This window comes from Oncorhynchus kisutch, linkage group LG4 (genome assembly GCF_002021735.2).
Source record: "Oncorhynchus kisutch isolate 150728-3 linkage group LG4, Okis_V2, whole genome shotgun sequence".
Taxonomy (NCBI): Eukaryota; Metazoa; Chordata; class Actinopteri; order Salmoniformes; family Salmonidae; genus Oncorhynchus; species Oncorhynchus kisutch.
The window spans coordinates 45,275,140-45,297,601 of record NC_034177.2 but is presented as its reverse complement, the minus strand read 5'-3'; the positions used below and the strand labels follow the sequence as shown (position 1 = coordinate 45,297,601).

The following is a 22,462-nucleotide window of genomic DNA, read 5'->3' as shown; positions in this document are numbered from 1 at the left end:
GATATAATTTATTTGGCACATCTTAGATTTCTTGTAGTTATACTTAACTTATTGTTATAAGCAGTGGCTGAGCACGCACCCCTGCAGCCCCTTGTATACGGTATAAACGGTATATTGCCCAAGCCTACTCTCTGTAACCTCTCTCTCATCTCTGCTCTCCCTCTCTCTTTCTCTCTCCCTTTCACTCCACAGCACTAGAGTACCACAACCTCAACACATCCACTGCCACAAAGCACTACTGGGTGATCACAGGTAATTTAAACTGTCATTGATTTTCACTAACTGCTAGTTAGTTAGTGCTTTGGTCGACTGTGTGTTGTGTACATTTGCCTGTGGTGTTTCTTCTCCCAACGTATTTGAGCTCCTCCTTTCCCTCCCGAATCCTATTGATGCATTATTTAGAGCTTCCTGACATCTGTTTCTGTGAGATCACATCGGATAAATGCTCGGTGTGAAGGAGGCCCTGTTTTGTGAGAGGACTCTAAATGGCACACCTTTCTGCCACTGTCGTGATGAGACTGCAGTGCGCCCAGGTCAGCCCTACTATAATATGACTTACAAGTTTTAAATTGAGGAATGACCAAACCTCTCTTTCCTCCTCTGTCCCTATCCCACCTCTCCATTACCTCTCTATCCCTCTCTTTTCCTCTTACCTCTCTCTCCCCCTCTCCCCTCACATCCCCCTCCCCCTGTCTCCATCTCTCTCCCCCCTCACATCCCCCTCCCCCTGTCTCCACCTCTCCACCTCTCTCTCTCTCTCTCTCTCGCTCTCTCTCTCTCTCTCTCTCTCTCTCTCTCTGTGCTCCACTGCTCTGCAGTAATTCAGGATGTTGACAGCTCTTCTCTGGAAGGGAATTATCAGAGCTTTGCTAGTTTAATGGAGCAGCGGCTGGCTGAGCTTTTTTTGGTGTCTGGGCGTCAGGGGAGTCAGGGGAGCCGCTTTAGAAGGGCCACCACCGTCGGGAGCTACACCGTCCAGGTGAGGCGGGCACGCACACACACACACACACACACACACACACACACACACACACACACACACACACACACACACACACACACACACACACACACACACACACACACACACACACACACACACACACACACACACACACGGGACTGCATGCTCACTCACTGATAAACCACTCAGTCCCATTTTATGTTCACTTGCCCCAGAGTTTCACTATTTTATGAAGATTCACGGAATTTCTATGTCCCCTTTTAGGTTTTGTCACAGATTAACATTTTTATGTAACGTCACAGATGATCAGGTTTTATGAGGGGGGAGAGAGCTCATGTAACGGATGTTGAGCTCTTCCATTTAACACTCCCTTCCCCCTTCTTTATGGCAAGCTTTAATCACAGCCCGTGATGAAACCATTATGACGTATTATGGACATGTGATCTATACTAAAATACAATGAATTCCACTGATTCATATTAATCCCATGAGTGTGTTCCCTGAGTGCTGTTATTTTTTGAGTGTTTCAAATACATAATTAATGCTATTGTATTTTTGCAATGTCTCATATGACAGCACTGAATCCACCAAATTGTGCTGCTCTTGTTTAGATGGTTGGCATTCGTCGACTCCCGGGGCCTAAGAACTCAGCCGAAATGACCTACTATGCCCAACTGAATGGTGCCCCCATAACTGGCACCACTGCAGCTAAGACCCTCAGTACCTTGGATTCCCAAACCATGGCCCTCACTCTGGGCTACTTTGTCCTGCTCCAAGCTGATCGTAGGTTTTTTTTTTTTTTTTTTTACACATCTTTACCAAACAGCCTTAACATTATTCTCTTACATGAAGTCTACAGAACTAGCTTTTTCAGTCATAAAGAGATGGATGCACAGGAGTTATTGCAGTATATTTTAGGTATGCTCAGGCTGAAGCACTTCTATCTGTCTCGTAGCCTGTTGAATAGCTATGTGCCTCAATAATTTTGTAATGATTGCAAACAAAAATACATATTGATAGATATGGGTGTATTTATTTTGTCTCCATGGTTCCCCGACAGCTGTGGTAAAGGTCCCGCCTGCCAATCTGTGGATCATGGCTGTGCTGACGCCTGTTGCCCTGGTGATGGTTGTTGTCGCCATGGTCACCGCCATCCTGTGCAAGAGGAACAGGGTCATCTTCAAGACCGGCGCTTTCAGGAGCTTCAAACCCCGCTCTAAGGTGAACTTTACATATCTCTTATCACCTTAATGCGCAGTTCAGAGAAATGTCTTTGTCTTGGGCGGGTCTTAACACTTCTTGGGCGGGTCTTAACACGTCTTGCGTTGGCTCCATTACTTCTAGCCAATGGTGACGATAGTGATGGGTGCTCAATAAGCATGATGGGGCGGCGAAATGAGAATCCAGATGGTTAATGTGATGGATGTGAATCCTCGGCTAAATGTCCCTTTCAATTGTCTTCTTGTTTAGACATCCTATCGGAGGGAGGGCAGTTATCACCACCAGGTATTGACTGAGTGTTATTTGTGAATAAATGCATGTTGACAGTGCCTGGGGGGAATCAATGGAAGGGATGGAGTGGGCTCACCATGGCTTATCGTCCACGATCACTGGGCCATTTTATACGTCCTTGTTGCCTTCCAATGCATAGTAATGATTCTTATCCACCAGGCTTCTTCTCATCTCATACCAGCCAGTGGCTCAGTGGCGCAATCCAAGCGATCAGTAATTTTGTTACTGGATTAAATATTGTGCCATTTAGATGAATAGAGATAATGTGTGTGGGGGGGGGGGGGTTACCAAGGTCTGCCCCTCAACCTTTCAGATTCCGACTCAAGACGCACTTGTGTAACTTCTGTACGACACACCAAAATCACTCCCTCCAGAAGAACAGATGTAACATCAGTGCATATTTCTGGATGGGAAAAGAGAAGCGCCAGCTCCAGTTTATGGTGTAGGACAAGGTCAGACACACACTAGTGTCAAGTAAAAATAGGACAGTAGGATAGGAACGTGGCCAATTAGCACCATATTTGCCAACTGTATTTTACATGTGCGAGTACAGTGCTTCAAGGCTTTGTTGATTTGTGAAACTGTTTGTGAACCTTTCATGTCACTGAGTTGGTTTTGAATGTGACATGAATGATTTGAAACGGCACCAAAATAGGAGATTCGCATGCGATGCTGCGAGGCAGATTTCTCTCTCTGTCCCTTGCTGATCCAGAGATGTGGCACGCATGCGCAAATTAGACACACATTCTTATAATTACTTGGTTTATGAATAGCTTGTGGCGATATGACAAAAGGACATTAGTGGTAAATGTGCTGAGTTGAGCTCTTTGGTTCCACCACACTGCACCTATGTGCAGTCTGTTGCAGTGGAATGTGTTTGTGTCCAAACGTTCTGGGAATGAAGACAGAATACCAAGCAGAGCCTAACCCACTAGGGAGATAGTGGACTTCTTCAAACACCAGTCCCAGCACATAATTATCCATCAAAGTGGGACAACGACACAAAGCTGCAAATCAATGGCATGGCTTCAGTCTGCATGGGGGTGTTTTTTGTTGTTGTTGCGTTGATCATTCAATATGTGACCGTATTTCATTGCTCTCCAAACACAGTATGTGGTATAGTCCGTCACGTGGCTTTATATTTGGCCGTTTGTGCAACGAAAACAAATATCATGTCAATCATAATTGAGTTGTTTAGAGTGGTTCTGCCATGAGGTCTCTTTACAAAAAGTCCCTTGTTAAAAAAAATTAAATAATCAAACCTCTCCTTCTCCATCAGTATACCAAAGGAGCCCAAGTCAAAACACAGAATCCATCTTTGTCGAATACATCAGAGAGTAGCCTTGTGCAGAGTCTCGGATCAACTCCATGTCTTTATCAAACTGGGCAGCTGAAAGATGAAAGGAGGCCATTTATAAAGTTAACCGCATCAAGTGGACAGATAGGTCTGCCTCCTGCCAGTGAAACATGTCTCTGTTGAGCTCAGCCTTCAAGGTTCATCTGTAGAAACATTCCCCCTGACTGTGACTGTCCAATAGGATGAAGCCATCCTGTCCTCATACATTATCTCAGCCAGACTCTCACTGTTGTGAAATGTCACTAATCTCAGGATGAGGTAAAGATGTCTGCACAAACAGTGTGTCGATTTATCTCACAACCAGGTGTGGTGATGCAATTGATGGCACCGTGCAAGACACTTTAATTATTAAAGCTGTGTGAGGTTGTATTCTCCCTTTCTATCCCCACCTGCACTAGAAAAACATTGAATATAATGTATTTACATATTTAGAGTTTTCAACAAAAAAAATGGAATTTGAAAGCAAATGTATCTGTACATTCTGTTCCTTTCGCTGTTTTGCAATGAAGAGAGGCTTCATGAAATGAGAGTAATTTGGTGAAACAAAGAAACTGCCTCGGTATAATATAAATCATAAACCAATTTAATTGTCCATTTCTTTCTTCCAATATATCCCAACTTCAAAGGTGCCATTAGACATTTTGTTTTAACATTTAGTAGTCTTTACTTGCTGACTGAGAGAAATCAGAGCTCACTGAGCCAACTTTGCTCATTTACCTTATCTGTAAATTAAATGTCATTCTCCTTTACTTTACCATAGATCATATGTCATGGTAAACCCTTTTGTAAAACCCTCTCTGTCCCAGCATGTGCAGGGATTTGACTATGCCAAGAAGCACATAGGCCATCAGCAAGGTGAGGAGACCGTCTCTGTTACCAAGGAGACGCTGGTTCTGGGCCTCCCAGTGAGAGATGCCCCGTTGTCATTGGACAGGAAGGTGCACCAGGATGGGACTGCCTCTAAAAGACCTCCTTCTGCTGACATCATCCACAAAGGGTAAGAAGAACACTGAATTCAATTTAAACAGAATGATCTCCCTGTTTTCTTTAGATTACCAGAACACATTTGGATTTGTTTGTGGCAATACTTTAAGTCAAGGAAAATGCACCAAAAATATGACAGTCTTGGACAGATTGCATAGAATCTGCTTAAATCTGCTCATGTTGACTGGCTTACAGTTTGCCTGGGTGTTGCCAATTCCAAGAATCGTAGCCATCTATCACTAGGAAAAGGCAATAGAAAGAAGAATTTGTAATGAAAAACTTGTGATTCATGAATGCGTTATTGCCGTGCCACAAAATGAATACAGCCTCCTCTCTTCCCTCTAGTCTAGAACACTAAAGACTGTGTTTAGACAGGCAGCCCAATTCTGATATTTTTTCCCCCACTAATTGGTCTTTTGACCAATCACACCAGATATTGTCACACCAGATCTTTGTAATAGCGGTTCTGATTGGTCAAAAAAACAGTCAGTGAAAACAATATCAGAATCGGTCTGCCTGTCTAAACGTAGCCAAAGCTAAGCTTGAGCTGCCTATCGAGCCATCTTTCCTTTGAATTTCCAATGCATAAAAATGCTCATTCTAACACACTGGAAGAAATGGTACAGACCAACCAAAGGCTTGATTTTTATTTTTTTATTTTTTACTGGCCCAACCCAAAACATCAGTCATTGTCAGCTGTCAAACAGATCTCCCCTATCTTTGGCTGATTTAGACCCACTTGGACTTTTTAGTGCCATATTTACGGCCACCATGCTGGAGGTGTGACATGAGTCTGCTGCAATGATTACTGGGCCTTGAAGGCACTGCAGTGCAGACCTGGGTTCAAATAGTACTCTAAGTATTTCAAATGCTTTGAGTATTTGCTTTGCTCTAGCCTGCCTGGAGTACCAGACGAGTGGGCGTTGTAGTTTTTGACCATTCTATTGACTCATTAAACCAGGCAAGCTCAATCAAACACTGATCAAGTATTTGAAACGATTTGAAATAGTATCTGAACTCAGGTCAGCTGCTGTTCCAGTCACCCTTTGGATGGACCCCAGGGCTCATTCAGACTGGGATTAGCAAGGCTACAAACACAGCTCCTCTGCTGCTGTCATTGGGATTCTGCAGTGTGATGATTATACAACAAAACGCTTTTGAAAGGATACTGAGCATAATAACTGGGGAAAAAAACAAACAAGGGGTAAACACACAGTGGTGTATAGTGAATAGAGGCTGAACACTGGGCATGGTAACGTGAGTGAACTTACACAGCCTGGAGAGATGCTTCCAGGGCCATGTTTGATTCAGTGTTTTTCTGGGCTCACGTTGACAGGAATACACACAGACATACATTCTCTCCTCCCTCTCTCTCTCTCTCTCTCTCTCTCTCTCTCTCTCTCTCTCTCTCTCTCTCTCTCTCTCTCTCAGAGTCTGGCTATTTATCACATGAGTAGAACGGTGCCTCATTATACAAGCCTCATGAATGCGAATGTGGATTCCATTTTGCATTTCTGAATGCATAACACCCTTCGAATGACCTGATCCATACATTCTGAAGAGGGATGTCGATATGAGCTGACATGATGGGTATACTTGTTCCAAGCTATCTTATATGACATCACATCAGACTGGTGTGTTAGTCACTCGTGTCTGCCTGTTGGTTACTCCTGAAAAGATACCAGGAGAGATATGTTGACATTAAGCTAGAAGCACCCACTGTGCTAGCCTGTGGTCTTAGCTAGCACACCACCTGTCGAGGTGTCTGTGTTGCGCACTGCAGTCAGTCTTCACGGGCTAGAACTGTGGCCAGGGGGCTGTGTGATAGCGGCATTAACCTTGGATAATACTGTATGCACAGAGCTTACCACTGCCTGCCTCTGTTGCTATGGTTACCCGCAGCAGGTTGCCAAGCGAGGACGGCTCGGTTGCGAGCAACGAATCCGGGAAACTCAACACGGGCAAGAGCTTGGCGGCACGGAGGGCTGCGGCACAGAAGAGCACCAAGGAGGATCTGCTGCACAAGAGGAGTGGTGAGAGAGAGCCGAGAGGCCACGCTCTGGCTACTGTAGGCTACTGCTGCGTGTCCACACAATGTTATGTCATCACACAGGCTTGAGACACTGTCGGACCAATAGGAGAGAGCTAATGAATTGTAAATAAACACATATATGCATGGACACATGCCCTCAGTCACACGGTGCTCTCACTCACTCACACACACACACACACACACACACACACACACACACACACACACACACACACACACACACACACACGCACGAACGCACACACGCACACACGCACATGCGCACACCGCATGTCTTACTGCAGTAACTCAGGCAGTGTGATTGGGGATAACAGCAGGATCAGTAGTAGCTGGGCTAGCTAGTGCTGTGCTAAATAGCAATGTCCTCTCACCCCAGCAGATCCCTACGAGGACCACACCGGCTCACTGCGACTCATCACCATCAAGCCAATGGCGGCCCAGCCCACATACTCCTACCCATCCTCCTCCAGTCACAGCCAGGACTCAGTCGTCCTCAATGGGGAGGTGAGAGCCCGTCCCCGGTCTGCTGGGAATGATGTCATACTTAATCGGCCAGCCTGTCTCAAATTGCTCCCTTCCCCTTGGCCCCAACCCTTTATACGCAGATCTGAAGATAGTTCTGGATAGGTACAGAACGGGCAGTGTAGAGGTGGAGCTACTGTATATTGCACTTGGACTACAGATCTACAAACATCAATGGGTTAGGGCCAAGGGGAAATAAGAATGGAATTGAAACCAGTTGTTTATTTATAGGGAAGAGAAACCTCACCAAGTATACACATAATACCAAGCAATGCCAAACTAGAATCAATATACAAATGTAATGGATACAAATGACTTTGTCCACAGGCAAACATGGGGCTCAAGCAGAAAACCGACATCGAACACTACAGGAACAAAGTACGCCAGAAAGCCAAGAGGAAAGGCTACTGTGATTTCCCCATCACAGACAATGGCATCCACCCATTCAACCCCAGAGAGAGGCACAGTAGGCCTGAGATGGCAAAGGAGCCAATGACTGCTGAGGAGAAGAGGGCCTCCTATGCAGGATGCCACATCAGGAGGTGGGGGAGCATCCACATTATGTAGTATGCCGAGAGACATACAGTATGCTATACAGGAAGCATTCATTTCATGTTTGAGTGGGTGTTCAGTGGGCGTTCAGTGTATGCAGATCCACTGATTTAAAAGTCACTTTTCAAAATGCCTGTGCTGCAGCACCGGTGCCTTTTCTGGGCGAGAGTATCTGCTGACGTGATGCTTGACTGCCACTTCTCCCTGGTACCTGTTTAGTAACTGTCTGAAATTTTGTAAGTCCATTTTGTATGTCCAGGTGTTCAGTTTAAACCTGTGCTGCAGCGCAGAGAAATAATTGAATCAGCCCAACTGTAGATGTTTGCAGATTACATTTTTTACTGATGATGATGATATTAATGATGGCTATAATAATGACGACGGCAACTATGATATCCCTACTTCAGGCACCCCCCATCGAGAGAGCCAGCCTACTGGAGCCGTCAGTCCCTGGCCGCCAGCAGCCCTAGCCCCGTGGAGACGGAGATGGACCTGCTGGTCCTCAGGGAGAGGTCCAGGAGAGGCATCCGCAACAGCGGTTATGATGTGAGTCATCACTGAATATCACTGCATCCATGAGACATAGATGTCCTTAAATGTACACCGTACTGCCGATGTAACTGCAGGGAGAATGTCCTAAAATGAACACCGTACTCCTGGAGTCACTGCAGGGGTAAAGGTGGTTGAGCCTAGAGAAGTTCTGGTACTTGGGTGCAATAACCTAGAGAAAACCCTAGGACAAAGCCTTTCCCATTATACCTACCTCTCCCAATCCTCACTTTTAAGCTCCATGGCTGAAATGAAGAGGATTACCTTCAGGCGAACTTTAAAACCTTCATCTAGCGCAGCCTGGGAGCCCATTCTTTATGCTGCCTGAACCTTGCTGAATGTCAATGACAGTGAATATGATTTATAGCCTGTTCAGTGATTTAGATTGGAAATTCGATACCAGTTAATAGCTCTGAATTTTCGGTGCTTTTAAATTGCAAATGGATAACCATGTATGCGTACGATTCGTGTGTGTGTGTGTATTTTGTCTTCCTGTGAGTCAGGCAGAGCCAGAGACGTTCCAGGAGACCAACGTGGACCGACTGATGTGCTCCCTGGGTTATGGTGGAAGCCATCAGGTCAAAGGTCTCTCGGACTCGTCCACTCTGAGCTCTCAGCCCTCCATCGACGAGGTCCGGCAGCAGATGCATATCCTGCTGGGTAATGCCTTTGGGCTGGCCCCAGACGAGCCCTCGCCTGCCAGCCACCACCACCACCACCACCCTCACCCCCACCTCCACAGTTCCTACAATCCCAGCCACACCAGCGCTTACTCCGAGGGTGTGACCAGCGCTCCTGGCACCATGAACCATCCATGCGGAGGAGGCCACCAGCGCGGGTCTGCCTACGGGCCGGAAATCCACCAGTGTAGCTTACCCAAACCTGTGAGTGCTTTGATTAGACTGTGCAATGTAAAGCAAATGATTTGGAACAACGCATTGGTGTACGTGTGCTCTTGTAGAATTGCTTATGGTGGTGCTTCAAGCAAAAATCCTGAATGCTACTGTAGAAAGTCAAGGTGTGTCGAGAGAGTAGCTGCACAGTACATATGTTTAAACACCCACACACTGATTTAACTATGTTGTGTGTGTGTGTGTGTGTGTGTGTGTGTGTGTGTGTGTGTGTGTGTGTGTGTGTGTGTGTGTGTGTGTGTGTGTGTGTGTGTGTGTGTGTGTGTGCATGCGTGTGTGCGTGCGTGCGTGTGCGTGCGTGTGTGTGTTGTGCTTGGTGCTGCAGGGCTTCAGGTTCACTCAGCTTCCTGACATGGGCGTTGGACCCCCACCTCCTCTGATACCCTCCAGGCCTGGACCCCCTACCGGGACCTCAATGAGGCTGTACGAACCCCCCCCCCCTCCTCCTTCTCCCTTCAACACTCCTCTAGCTGTTAGAAAGACAGTAAACTGATGAAAATAACATTAATTATGATTTATTCACATCCTCCCAATGCTAAACATACCCAACCTATTTAATGCCCAACCTTGTGCACTGTGTATCCTTGTAGGTCATCCCCCATGTTTTTTTTATCTACCTCTTAATAAAGGGAAACGGAGAAAAGTCAACTTCATATTCATCATCTCCAGCACCATCCCAAAGTCAACATATGTGAAAATGGCCCATTTCTATGTTTTGTAGTTAAAAAGATAGAGGAAGATAAGTGTTTCCTATGACGCTTAGATAAGCGTTTCCAAACTCGTGTGAGTTTGATCAGTTTTAGAGTAATTACTACTAATTGCCTGCTAATTGGTTGATGATGTCATTAGAAACACTTGTTTTTCTTTATATTTTTTCTACAAAACATAGAAATGGGCCATTTTCACATAATCTATTGGTGTTGATGTTGGGATGGTGCTAGAGATGATGAATATGAAGTTGAAAATTGTTCAGTTTAAGTCCTTTGGCATACTGTTCATGCATTGTGTTGTAATTCTACTCTGTGCTGTACTTTTTTCCGCATTATTTAAAACAAACAGCATCTTCATTTGAATGCCTTGACTGTTACCAGGTTTGCGCATGAGGTTTACAGGCCACCCAGTGGTGAGATGTATGAATTACAAAGCTTTTGTCTTTGTTTCCCCTTCTGCAGTTCTTCACCCGATGTCAGCCTGAAGCCTCGTGTTTCCGAGGCCTCTGAGATGCAGAGTCAGCACAATGGTGCCCCCTATCTGCCTATCAACAGAGCGCCCTTCCCTGCTGTTACTGTTGACCAGTCCATGACCAGCTACTCAGGTCAGAATAATAAATAGTATATATATATTATGACTAGTAAATGTATACGTATATACATGTACATGTGTATATATAATATACATAAGGCATATGTATACCTTTCTCTGTCAAATTGCTTCAGTTCACTCATTCAAGCCTCTGATTGGCAAAACACTGCTTATCTCGTACAGGAAACCCAATGACAGGAGTCTACGCCATATCAGCCAACCGCCCTGGTTACTCAGACTACTTTGTCATGCCTCCACCAGCGTCGTATGGAAGCCCATCCTGGATGTCCTACCCACCAGAACCCGAGGACATCCCACACCAGTGGAATGATACTGTAAATACTGTTAGTATCTGAACCAGACAATATCCTCTGATATTGTCCCTAGATAACTCTGTTGGTTTGATCTGGATTTATCCTCACTATTTGTCCCTGTTTTACATCAGTCTCTTCTCTTTGCAGAATCCGTGTCATTTAGAAACCATTTGTTGAGATTACATGATCTTTGGAGCTGAGTGGAGACAGCATATATTTCGGTGGGCACACACACTTCGTAACACAACACTGAATTTTCCGATCAATGTACAGGGTTGTTGTGGCTCATTTCCTCTCATTCCATTTCCTTCTCTTTGTCTTCTAGGTGTCCTTTTGGTTAGGCAGTAGGGCCTCCCTCCCTCACATTGAGTACCCCTGGACTCAAACAACCCGCCCTGCCCTTCACCCCTGGCCCTGGCTACTGGCCTGCCTCCTCAGCCCAGCCAGGCCCTCTCTGCTCTGCTCTCTGAGCCCCAGGTCTCCCAGACCTCACAGCCTCCATGTCAACTGCCACCAGCCAGCAGAGGATGGCCTAGACTAGAGTACAGCAGCACTATCCCCCATGGTAGTGCCACACACAACCTCTACCCTGGTCCACACCATCCAACGACAGGGCTGGCAAAGCTGGACTAACTAACTGTGCTTTTTGATTCTCCAAATTCCTTAATGGACAGAAGACTTGTACCTACTACTGGTGGTTTGTGTGTATTTAAAAAAAAAAACTTAGTCTCTCAGTTTCAGTTGTTGGATATTTGTGTGCTTTGTCGTTTACTTTCATGCTTTACTTCTTTTTAAAAGGGGGAAATAATGAGTGTATGTTGTGCGCTCACCTTATTAAAAGGCAAAAGAGAAAAAAAAGAAGGAAAAAAACGTGGGAAGAAAGGCTTTGGTGTGAGTGGCTATGTCATTCTGTATTTTTCAAATGTACTCATGACCTTTACCCAATCAGATTACAGTAAAAAAACAAAAAACAACGGTCACCTGTTCTGTCATTCATATGTTTATGAAGTTTGTCTACTGACCACGATTATGAAAAGATGAATAGAGTCGTATATTGCCGCACACAAATGATCTTACAATAGTTCTTCACGTGTTACGGTTTTGTATTTGGAGATTTTGACTTATATTGGGTCCTATCCTTTTCACTGGACAGAGTAGTAAAGAAGATGGGTGTCGGATGGGCCACAGGTGTGTTGATTCAATATATTATGTAACGTGAAGACATGAATTATTGAAGAGACTTATGCCAGCCGTGAGAGATAGAGAGAGAGCGAGAGATTTTCTTGTATATTTTGACACCATTTTCTTTAGAAGTTGACTTGCTTTACTGCATTTTTTTATTTGAAGGATGGTCAGATTGCTTTCAATCCTATTTTCTAATTTGTCAAAGGGTACCAACACACATAGTGTAAAACAAATAGCTCATTTCGAATGTATTCATGTCGGTGCATATGCTGGTATATGCAAAATTACTCACTCGGTCATAACATAAGCAAAATGATGGATAATTCTATGTTTTACGAGTATTTACTGAGTTTTCAGGATCTCAAAACAAGGAAAACGTGACGGCTAGGGCCCTTTACCATGTACTGTACATGCTACTAGTTCAGTTCATCAGTACAGTTAGGTGTAGATCAACAGCCACCAAAACATGTTACCAGATTGGGCGATGTGTATTACTGCGCTGACATTGCATATCTGATAATGACATAGCGTTGGAAAAGCTTTCACACTTTCGAAATAGTAACAGAATAAGGTCTAATCAATGTGATATAATAGGAAATAGAAAATACAGTTTGGTCTATCACAATGTAGGTACGACATTAGTTTAGTATGGATTAGATGAACATAGTACTTTCTTAGATTACCTGGCTCTACAAAACTGCAGTATCAATGTGAAGACTTTGTTAAGCATGCAATATTCATATTTGAAATATTTGTTTTTTTGTTTGTTTTGATTTTACAATTTTTTTGAGCTATACTCAATGATAATGACACAAATGCAAAGTCAGTATCTAGTCCATTCGTTTGACTGGGTAGGTGTCTTTAAATGGATCTCAACTGTTGCTACCCAGTTTGACAAATGTTATTTGACTATTTTTCTACAAAATTATGAATCAATTATTTTTGGGAGATGTAGTTCCAAAAGTGTAAGCCTAATATTCCACAGGAAATATGATGACATTTTAAAAAGCTGAAACGCAAATACCTTTTGAGAATCTATATGATGTGCTCTGTAACACTACCTTCCTTTTCACCTCTACTCATACATTTGTAAAAAATTCCTCTACCAGATTTGACTCACAATAAAGTTTCACTCAACAATGTGGATGAGACTTGAAAAGGAATCATAATGTAGCCTATACATTTAACATCTTGGCCTTTGTCGAGCACAAACAATTTGGTTGGTGCTCGGAATCATCATCATTATCACTTGTATCGCTAAAAGACAAAAGGTACTCCCGTTTGTTTCAAATAATATCATTGGTATGTTCACCCATATTTCAAGCTAAACGATGGAAAATATGATTGATTAAAAACAGTCAAAAGGAACATAACGAATGAGTTGACACAAGTTGATGCACTGCTGATGCGTCTTTCATCAGACACATTTCTGAGGTGGAATGTGACGACAGGCCCCTGAGGTTTCTGAAGGCACAGCAGTTTGAATCATGTCATACAGAATGCAGTTGGATGTAGTTATGCAGAATTTGGGTGGAATAAAAACCAATAAATTACAACTTTGTTTCTTGTGTGGAACATTACAGTTTTCAACCCTGAATAAAGAATTGCTAGGGAAGAGTGAGGTACGTTGAGACATTCTTTATATTCAGCTTCACTACTGGAGATATAGTATTCTTTCTAACAAAGATTTGTACTGTACATACATTTAATGATGTTGTATATCCCTGGAAATAATCAGAATTGATGTAAACATGACCATTTTGAAAATATAGCTTGTCCAAAAAAGGTGTTCTCTTGAAACAACATACCCCAGGTATGAGGTAAGTTGAGCATAGGGACAGGGTAAGTTGAGCTGCCTTGGGGTAAGTGGGTGATGGTGTTGGTAGGTCAAATGCGAATGAATGGAATGGGGTTGTGGTATATTGCACATCATAAATGTCGACCAACATTCGGATACAGATCTCTCTGTTCAATATCACTTACCCTTCCATTTCACATTTTTAACATTTAGCAGACACTCTTATCCAGAGCGGCTTACAAGAGCAATTAGGGTTAAGTGCCTTGCTCAATAGCACTTCGGCAGATTTTTCACCTAGTTGGCTCTGGATTCAAATCTTATCCCACCCCAACTCAACTTACCCCAAGACAAACATTTTGACTATATTGGCCCACACAGCTACAAAAATGGACATTCATGCTAGGTTTAGAACCTCATATTGTAGCTTATAGAGACCCCAACTGATGTACATCTACTTTGGTTTAGATACAAGCATCATGAAACCTATAACACAATATAACACAATATTGAATTGACTTTGTGAAAATCTGTTTGTTTTTTAAATGACCTAACTTGCTTACCACTTTTTCCATGTGTTTTCTTCCTTCACAGACTCCATGAAATGATGACCTCTTCCTAAATATTTGGTCACATGATTCATTTTGTGTATGGTTTCCCAGAAACAAGGGGTGGCTCAACTAATCCCTTTGGCTCAATTTACCCCGCTCTCCCCTACTGTAGAAACCTGCATGTGAGGGAGGTGTCTGACATTTTCAGTGTTTGACATTTTCTACTAAAGTTCACGGAATAAATGTCAGGGTCTCACAGTCATCTAACGTGCATTGTTCCCATTGTGTAAAGAGCAGAACTTCCCCAGTGTGAAACTCATTTGACCAGTGACATTGGAGTATTAAACAAAGACTGTTAAAGGACTTTTCTTGACTGGACTTTTCAATGAGCACTGAATCCCACGTCATGGTCCTTGACTTTTTTGGGTGAGGGAACGCAACAACTAACAAGTAAATGAACTAGGTATCATTATAGAACAGGACTCGCAAAACCCTCTTCCTGGAGATCTATCCTCCTGTAGGTTTTCACTTCAACCCCAGTTATAACTAACATAATGCATTTTATAAACCAGCTAATTATTAGAAACGGGTGTACTAGATGTGGGTTGGAATGAAAACCTATAGGATGGTAGCTCTCCAGGAACAGGGTTGGAGAGCCCTGTTATTTAATATGCATAAAATGCATCCTCCAATTGCAACGTCTGCCTATGCCCACACATATTGTCTCAAGAAAAACATTATTTTTAATACCCTCAAACACAGGCATACCTAATTTTAAAATAGGCCATCATCACTGTCAATGGCGAATGGTAATTATTTACGTTTTATCGGTGAAACTGCATCTGCATCCCAATAATTTTCAGGGGAATAGCCTATGCATTTCGATATTCCTGAATTAGTGTTTCGTGAGCGAATTAGAACAGATTATGTTAACGAACTATTAACCGGTCTTGTATTTTGTTTCAATCAAAGCATAAATCCTGCCTAGTGGCGCGCTCTATTGAGTTTTGGCGCATGATATTTATTTCGGTGACTATTCAGCTTCAGCTAACCATCCTAAAATCTCATTAGAACCGAGTTTTTTTTCTTCCGGTAACAGTAACATTATAGGCCTACTACTGTATGCTATGCTATTATATTCGGTTCTGTTATGTAAAATACTCATGATTCGTTATGTCATCTCCCATAGACAGATTCTCGTGGACATGAAACAGCGAGGCAATCATTCAGTAATTCAGCTCTGATCGAGATTTTCTCCATTGTGCGAAGTGATCATCTTCTATTTGTAATAATAACAATACGTGATGAGTAGGATAACTACTAGGCGTAGGCAACAGATCTTGATGAGTGCTATTTTAAACGATTGGAGCGCCCTTCGTGGTTGTGATAGGACAGCACCAGGATCGCACAGTGAGTGATGTTAAAGAAGTTGAACCAACTTGTTGTGCTTAAGGATAGCTGAATGTTAGGAAAAATATACAATTTGCCTTAAACCCTAATAGGCCTACGACTACCTGGTATAGCTATTTGTAGGCTATAACCTAATGTTAATACAAGCACGTGTAACGTTACCTTTATATCATGGCACTGTCTGCGAGGAGAGCTTTAGTTGCTATAGCCATTTCATTGTATTGTGTAGCTAACACTACGCTGTATCAAAAATAAACTTTGATTTGAATAGCTTGTACATATGGTTACAATATACCCGATTGCAGAATAAAATAAAACAGAGAGATGAACTGCCAATTCATAGACTGTATTTGCATAAATGTTATCAACAAATCAATTGAACAAGAAGTGAACATAAATCGTTACTACATAGAATTGCAGGAAATTCGCTGTAAAAACAGACATAAAATCCAGCTTTTGCTGTGGTGTATTCATGCGTCTCAATTTTTTAAACCTGCATTCTGATTGGTTAAAGTGGTCAATCCTTATACAGGCCTCAGCAGTGCACACAAGTAGCCTATAGTTCAGCATAATTCTCGCCACTGCCAGAGACAAGACAGGGAAGAAACCACCGTTTACTGTACCTCTAGGCTGTTATGCACATTTATTTGGTTTGACATTCTATCTTTTTAAATTGATTTTCTGTGGTAATTAAATATAATCTATTTAGAATTGATCAGAATTATTTTTTTTACCAGCTCAGTGTATTCTCAAATTGAAGAAGGTGAAGGAGCGCCCGGCAGCACTCCACCCCTGGTTAAGATACACTTCCGTTTTAGGGACATAAATCCATATGAGATCTAAAGTAACATGGGATGAGTTTAGCTTTTAGATCCAGATTGTCAGTAAGCCTGAGAGTAAACCAAAGAGTCTCGGTCAGGTGTTTTATTGTTCTACTCTCAAGGCATAAAGCCCTAAAATAATGGGGTCAAAACACTCTCAGCTCGTAGTAAAAGTGTGATAATCAACTGGCAGTTCTCCTGTATTTCCATAAGGGGGAGGCAGAATTCTTCTAATGCATTGAGGTTTCATCTTCCTCTCCTTTTGCAAAACCTTTCTTGCATTAATGGAGGTCTAGATGCTATTTTCCTCCCATGATGCCTCTGGATTTCTTCTCAAACACGTTATAGTGTTATCCAGACATGGCTCTTGTCTAATGTTCCCGCCCAGCGGGCAACACTGGTTGGAATGACATCATTGCTTGCTCTTTATCTTGCTGCTGCTGAGACAACCCTGTTTAACAACAACACCACACCCAGGTAACCCATCCCCTGCGGCTCTGGATCTGATGTCCCTACCTGCCAAGGTGTCTGTCACATCTCATCTCCCTGACCATGGAACAAGCCCCAGGCAGTGATGCAGTGACAAAAACAATCCCCTCTTCACCACATTGTTTTGATCTGTTTCTTCCTCTCTCCTACTGAGGTAGTCAACACACAGAGCACAGCCTCCAGGACCACTGCTTCTGCAAAAGCAATGGGATTATATCCGGCTTTAATAACAGGGTTTCTCTAAATCAGTGGAGGCTACTGGGGGGAGGACGGCTCATAACAATGGCTGGAATGGAGTCGTCCTCCCCTCAGCAGCCTCCACTGCTCTCAATCCCTGATAGTTTAGTGTTTTGCTTGATCTACATCTGGTTGTCATGATGGATCCATACTACCCCTGAACTGGACCAAACTACGCACACAGATGTTTAAATCATTAATGAATTAACCACCATAATGGCAACATTGAGGACACACCTACTCATTTCAGGGTTTTTCTTTAAATGTACTAATTTCTATGTTGTAGAATAATAGGGAAGACATCAGAACTATGAAATAACACATGGAATCATGTAGTCATCAAAAAAAGTGTTACTTTTCAAATTCTTCAAAGTAGCCACCCTTTGCCTTGATGACAGCTTTGCACACTCTTGACATTCTATCAACAAGCTTCACCTGGAATGCTTTTCCAGCAGTCTTGAATGAGTTCCCACATATGCTGAGCACTTGTTGGTTACTTTTCCTTCACTCTTTGTCCAACTCATCCCTAACCATCTCAATTGGGTTGAGGTCAGGTGATTGTGGAGGCCAGGTCATCTGATGCAGCGCTCCATCACCCTGCTTAGTCAAATATACCTTACATAGCCTGGGGTGGGTTTTGGGTCATTGTCCTGTTTAAAAACAAATAATAGTCCCACTAAGCGCAAACCAGAATGCTGTGCTAGCTATGCTGGTTAAGTGTGCCTTGAATTCTAAATAAATCACTGACAGTGTCACCAGCAAAGCACCCCCACACCATCACACCTCCTCCATGATTCACGGTGGGAACCACACATGCGGAGATAATCCGTTCACCTACTCTGCCTCTCACAATGACACGGCGGTTTGAAGCACAAATCTCAAATTTTGACTCATCAGACTAAAGAACAGATTTCCACCGGTCTAATGTCCATAGCTCATGTTTCTTGGCCCAAATAAGTTATTCTTATTGGTGTCTTTTAGTAGTGGCAGCAATTCGACCATGAAGGCCTGATTCACGCAATCACCTCTGAACAGTTGATGTTGAGATGTGTCTGTTACTTGAACTCTGTGAAGCATTTATTTGGGCTGCAGTTTCTGAGGCTGGTAACTCTAATATGAACCATGTTTTGTGCTGCCACCTTGTTGTGTTGCTACCATGTTATTGTTATGTTGTGTTGCTACCATGCTGTGTTGTCATGTGTTGCTGCCTTGCTATGTTGTTGTCTCTCTTTATGTGGTGTTGTGTTGTCTCTCTTGTTATGATGTGTGTTTTGTCCTATATTTATATTGTATTTTTTTATTTATTTTTAAATCCCAGGCCCCCGTCCCCGCAGGAGGCCTTTTGCCTTTTGGTAGGCCGTCATTGTAAACAACAATTTGTTCTTAACTGACTTGCCTAGTTAAATAAAGGTTATATAAAATAATGAACGTATCTTCTGCAGCAGAGGTAACTCTGGGTCATCCTTTCTTGTGGCGGTCCTCATGAGCCAGTTTCATCATAGTGCTTGATGGGTTTTGCAACGGCACTTGAAGAAACTTTAAAAGTTCTTGACATTTTCCGGATTGACTGATTTTCATGTCTTAAAGTAATGATGGCCTGTTGTTTCTCTTTGCTTATTTGTGACCGACTGGCTGAAATCGGTCTAATGTACCAAAATTTGAAATTGTGTTTTTTTTACATTGGATAAAAGAGCTATACAATGGTATGTCATACACTACAGTTGAGGAGCAATGGGAAAGTAATTCTGCTTAGAAAGTTGATAAACTTGTAAACTCACTTTTGAGAAAATGGCCTTTGAATATTTTGGTACTGCTACTGGAGAGCCCTTCTTTGTCTACACCCATTCAGCATCACCTATTCACACCCTCTTAAGCTTCAGCCTCACCCATCTCTTTAAGGGTTGATCCGAGCGTTCTTTATTAACAACAGCAGTCAAGCACCCAAGTTAACTTGCTAGCTACTTCCAGACACAAATGAGAGAACAGCTCACTGAACATTACTCACACTAGCAGAGCTGGTTAGGCTGTTATGTTATGCAGAGCGTTGGTGACTGCAACTGTGCTGTCAGATTGTCCGTTCGTAAATTCAAAGCGATTCGCTCTCGGCGTATTCAGAGCGCACACTGGACGATCTGGCCGATGAGTAGAGTTGATCCGAACGTTCTGACCTCACAACGGCAGTCAAGCACCCAAGTTAACTGGCTAACATTGGCTAGCTTGAGATGAGAGAAATGAAAGAACACCCCACTCTGACCATTTTACTCGCCCTAGCAGAGCTGGTTAAACTGTTGTCATGTTATCCAGAGTGTTGGTGACTGTAACAGCGCTGCTGGCAACAATTTAATTATGCTTTTTTTTGCCAACATTTACGTTTACGGCCATATTCAACGGGTGTTGAGCGTTCGTAAATTAATGAGTTATTCTGCTGCTCTGGCACACTCAGACGAGAGTGCTCTGAAATCGGAGTAGATAGCCAGACTGAATTTACGAACGCACCCGAAATGGTTACTTACATAGTGGAGCCTTTTGTTAAGACAATTAACCATAATCCCAATTCATGACGTTACTACCCTATGTCAAAATTAGAAATGTTATATATCTGAAAATGTAGCCACTGTAGCTAGACTATCTTACCCGTGGTCTGAAATCGGAGTAGATAGCCAGAGCAATTTTACCAGCTAAGTTTCGTCGCAGTGACATTCTATTGAAATGGATACTTTCATTGATGAGTCTTTTGTTTAGACATGTAGCTAGCCAGCTAAACAATTAAACATAATTCCAACTCATGATGTTACTACCCTGCATGAATCTGCAGGTAGCTAACCAACCAGGTTCAATGCTAGCTAGCTAACATTAGGCTATAGCTAGCTAAGTAAATGGCTCTGAGATACGAATAATACGATAATATACGTAACTTTAGCTAGCAAGCCAGCCAGCTAACGTTAGCTAGCTAGCTAACAGTACACTTTAACTTGAAATGAAACCAACTTCGTCAAAATTAGAAACGTGTAATATCTGAAAATGTAGCTAGCTAGACTATCTTACCCGTCACCCATCATGGTTGGACACTTCTCCCTGTCACGGATGCCATGGTTGTCGTTAGTTTGAAGATGTAATCTGGAGACAGGTGTTTTATCCATCTCCTTAGCTATCATACTCTAATTCCACTGATTTCAAAACTCGGTCCTCCAGAAAGTGGAGAGCAACACTTTGCAGTTCTACTAAGCAATATATATATGTTTTAAAAGCCGTGTTAGACAGGATTACCTACACATACTAACCAGCTCAAATAGACAGAAGCGTGCTATATGGCAGTCCAATCCAAACTCATCCCCCGGCATGTCCAGCCCACTCATTATCTCAGCCAAGCATTGTTAGTGTGAAGGTTACTGACTTTTTCTGTGGCTAAACTAACTAGGCTCGTAAATGTACAATTGTATTTGTATTTACAGATGGCATACACATTTGTTATTAAGGCACATGAAAGTTCACATGATCCAGAAGGCGTTGCTGCAAAAAAAAATCATTTTGATTGTTCTTTTAAGAAGAAAAGATTATGTTCAAATGGCTCTCGTGTGAAGTATTGACCCATGACATACGCCTAGTTTCCTGAAACGGGTCACATTAGAGCTGTTCTTGCCATAATAAGGACTTGGTCTTCTGTATACCACCCCTATCTTGTCAGAACACAACTGATTGGTTCAAACGCAGGAAAGAAATTCCCCTAATTAACTTTTAACAAGGCACACCTGTTAATTGAAATGCATTCCAGATGACTATCTCATGAAGCCGGTTGAGAGAATGCCAAGAGTGTGCAAAGCTGTCATCAAGGCAAAGGGTGGCTACTTTGAAGAATCTCAAATATAAAATATATTTTGATTCGTTTAACACTTTTTTCATTAGTACATGATTCCAAATGTGCTATTTCATAGTTTTGATGTCTTCACTATTAAATTGTAGAATTTAGAAAATAGTAAGAATAAAAACACTGGAATGAGTAGGTATGTCCAAACTTTTGACTGTTACTCTATATAAAAAATATTTGATAAAACATTGAATTTGTCCTTTACTGCTATAGCCCATAGAAATGCATTGAGTATCATATTTGTACGTGGCAAAACATGTACATGGCAAGACAGTCCAAAAATGTATCATGAAGAATAAGGTTTTGAAATGTCTATCCTATATCTGAGATACAATAGATACAATTTAGACACAAGTTTGGTCACTTTATTCATGGCACTGTTTACTCCCTATGCATGTTGTGCCTTCACTCCTGTGAAGCTTGTGTGCGTCATTGAGCAAAACAACCAACACCCCTTTCAATATTGGTGTCTTATAGCTCAGAAGTACAATGTAGAAAATAGTCCAAATAGAGAAACACTGGAATGAGTAGATGTGTCCAAACTGGTACTGTAGATAGATAATTAGCTTATCAGAACAATACATTTTTCATTGTTCTGTCTTCCAAATGGCCCAAGGACGTGTTACTTTGAATGGAAAAATCCTACAGCTCTCTTTTGTGCTTGCGAAGGATTTTGATTTGAGAATGTTCTGTTTTGTCCTTGGATGGCTTGCCTTGTCTCTTAATCCTTTCACCGCCTGCTGGAGTTGATTTTACACTCAGCTTGGACTGTGCACTTGTCCATCAGATTTGCACAGAACAGCATCTTCAGGCCAGCAGTTTGTGTGTGTGTGTAAATAAGGGCTTGGAGGCCCTTCAGGCAGTGCTGGCTCAGCTCCTCTGCCTGGGAGGCCCACTGTAATGAGAGATGTTTAATCGCTTCTCACAGTAATTAATGAGCAATCACTGAAAGGCAAACAAATGAGAATGATGAAATTGGGGAACTCAGCAAAAGATCAGAGCACAGGGCTCAAACTGTTCGGAAGATTTACGTTTTGATAGAGAATGGGAACACAGGGGACATTTCTGCTCTAACTGCAGTGTATTAAG

At 42.5% G+C, this 22,462-nt stretch overlaps 1 protein-coding gene across 8 annotated transcripts in view; it reads left to right on the top strand.

Moving 5' to 3' along the window:
- The window catches only part of LOC109889592 (UPF0606 protein KIAA1549L), a 36,685-nt gene extending 24,688 nt beyond the window's left edge, over positions 1–11,997 (top strand). Inside the window, exons 8-23 of one of the 8 annotated variants that reach the window (XM_031823059.1) lie at positions 193–252; positions 819–979; positions 1,576–1,747; positions 2,025–2,185; positions 2,435–2,470; positions 4,640–4,830; positions 6,723–6,850; positions 7,247–7,374; positions 7,720–7,934; positions 8,352–8,490; positions 8,997–9,377; positions 9,730–9,827; positions 10,577–10,719; positions 10,890–11,050; positions 11,168–11,241; positions 11,346–11,997. In XM_031823059.1, the coding sequence (XP_031678919.1) occupies positions 193–252; positions 819–979; positions 1,576–1,747; positions 2,025–2,185; positions 2,435–2,470; positions 4,640–4,830; positions 6,723–6,850; positions 7,247–7,374; positions 7,720–7,934; positions 8,352–8,490; positions 8,997–9,377; positions 9,730–9,827; positions 10,577–10,719; positions 10,890–11,050; positions 11,168–11,197 (2,204 nt within the window). In that variant the 3' untranslated portion in view covers positions 11,198–11,241; positions 11,346–11,997. Of the gene's footprint in view, positions 1–192; positions 253–818; positions 980–1,575; positions 1,748–2,024; positions 2,186–2,434; positions 2,471–4,639; positions 4,831–6,719; positions 6,851–7,246; positions 7,375–7,719; positions 7,935–8,351; positions 8,491–8,996; positions 9,378–9,729; positions 9,828–10,576; positions 10,720–10,889; positions 11,051–11,167; positions 11,242–11,345 lie in introns of all 8 variants that reach the window. The other 7 variants (XM_031823058.1, XM_020481141.2, XM_031823062.1 and 4 more) reach the window with 7 other exon arrangements.
- The last annotated feature ends 10,465 nt before the right edge of the window (positions 11,998–22,462 follow it).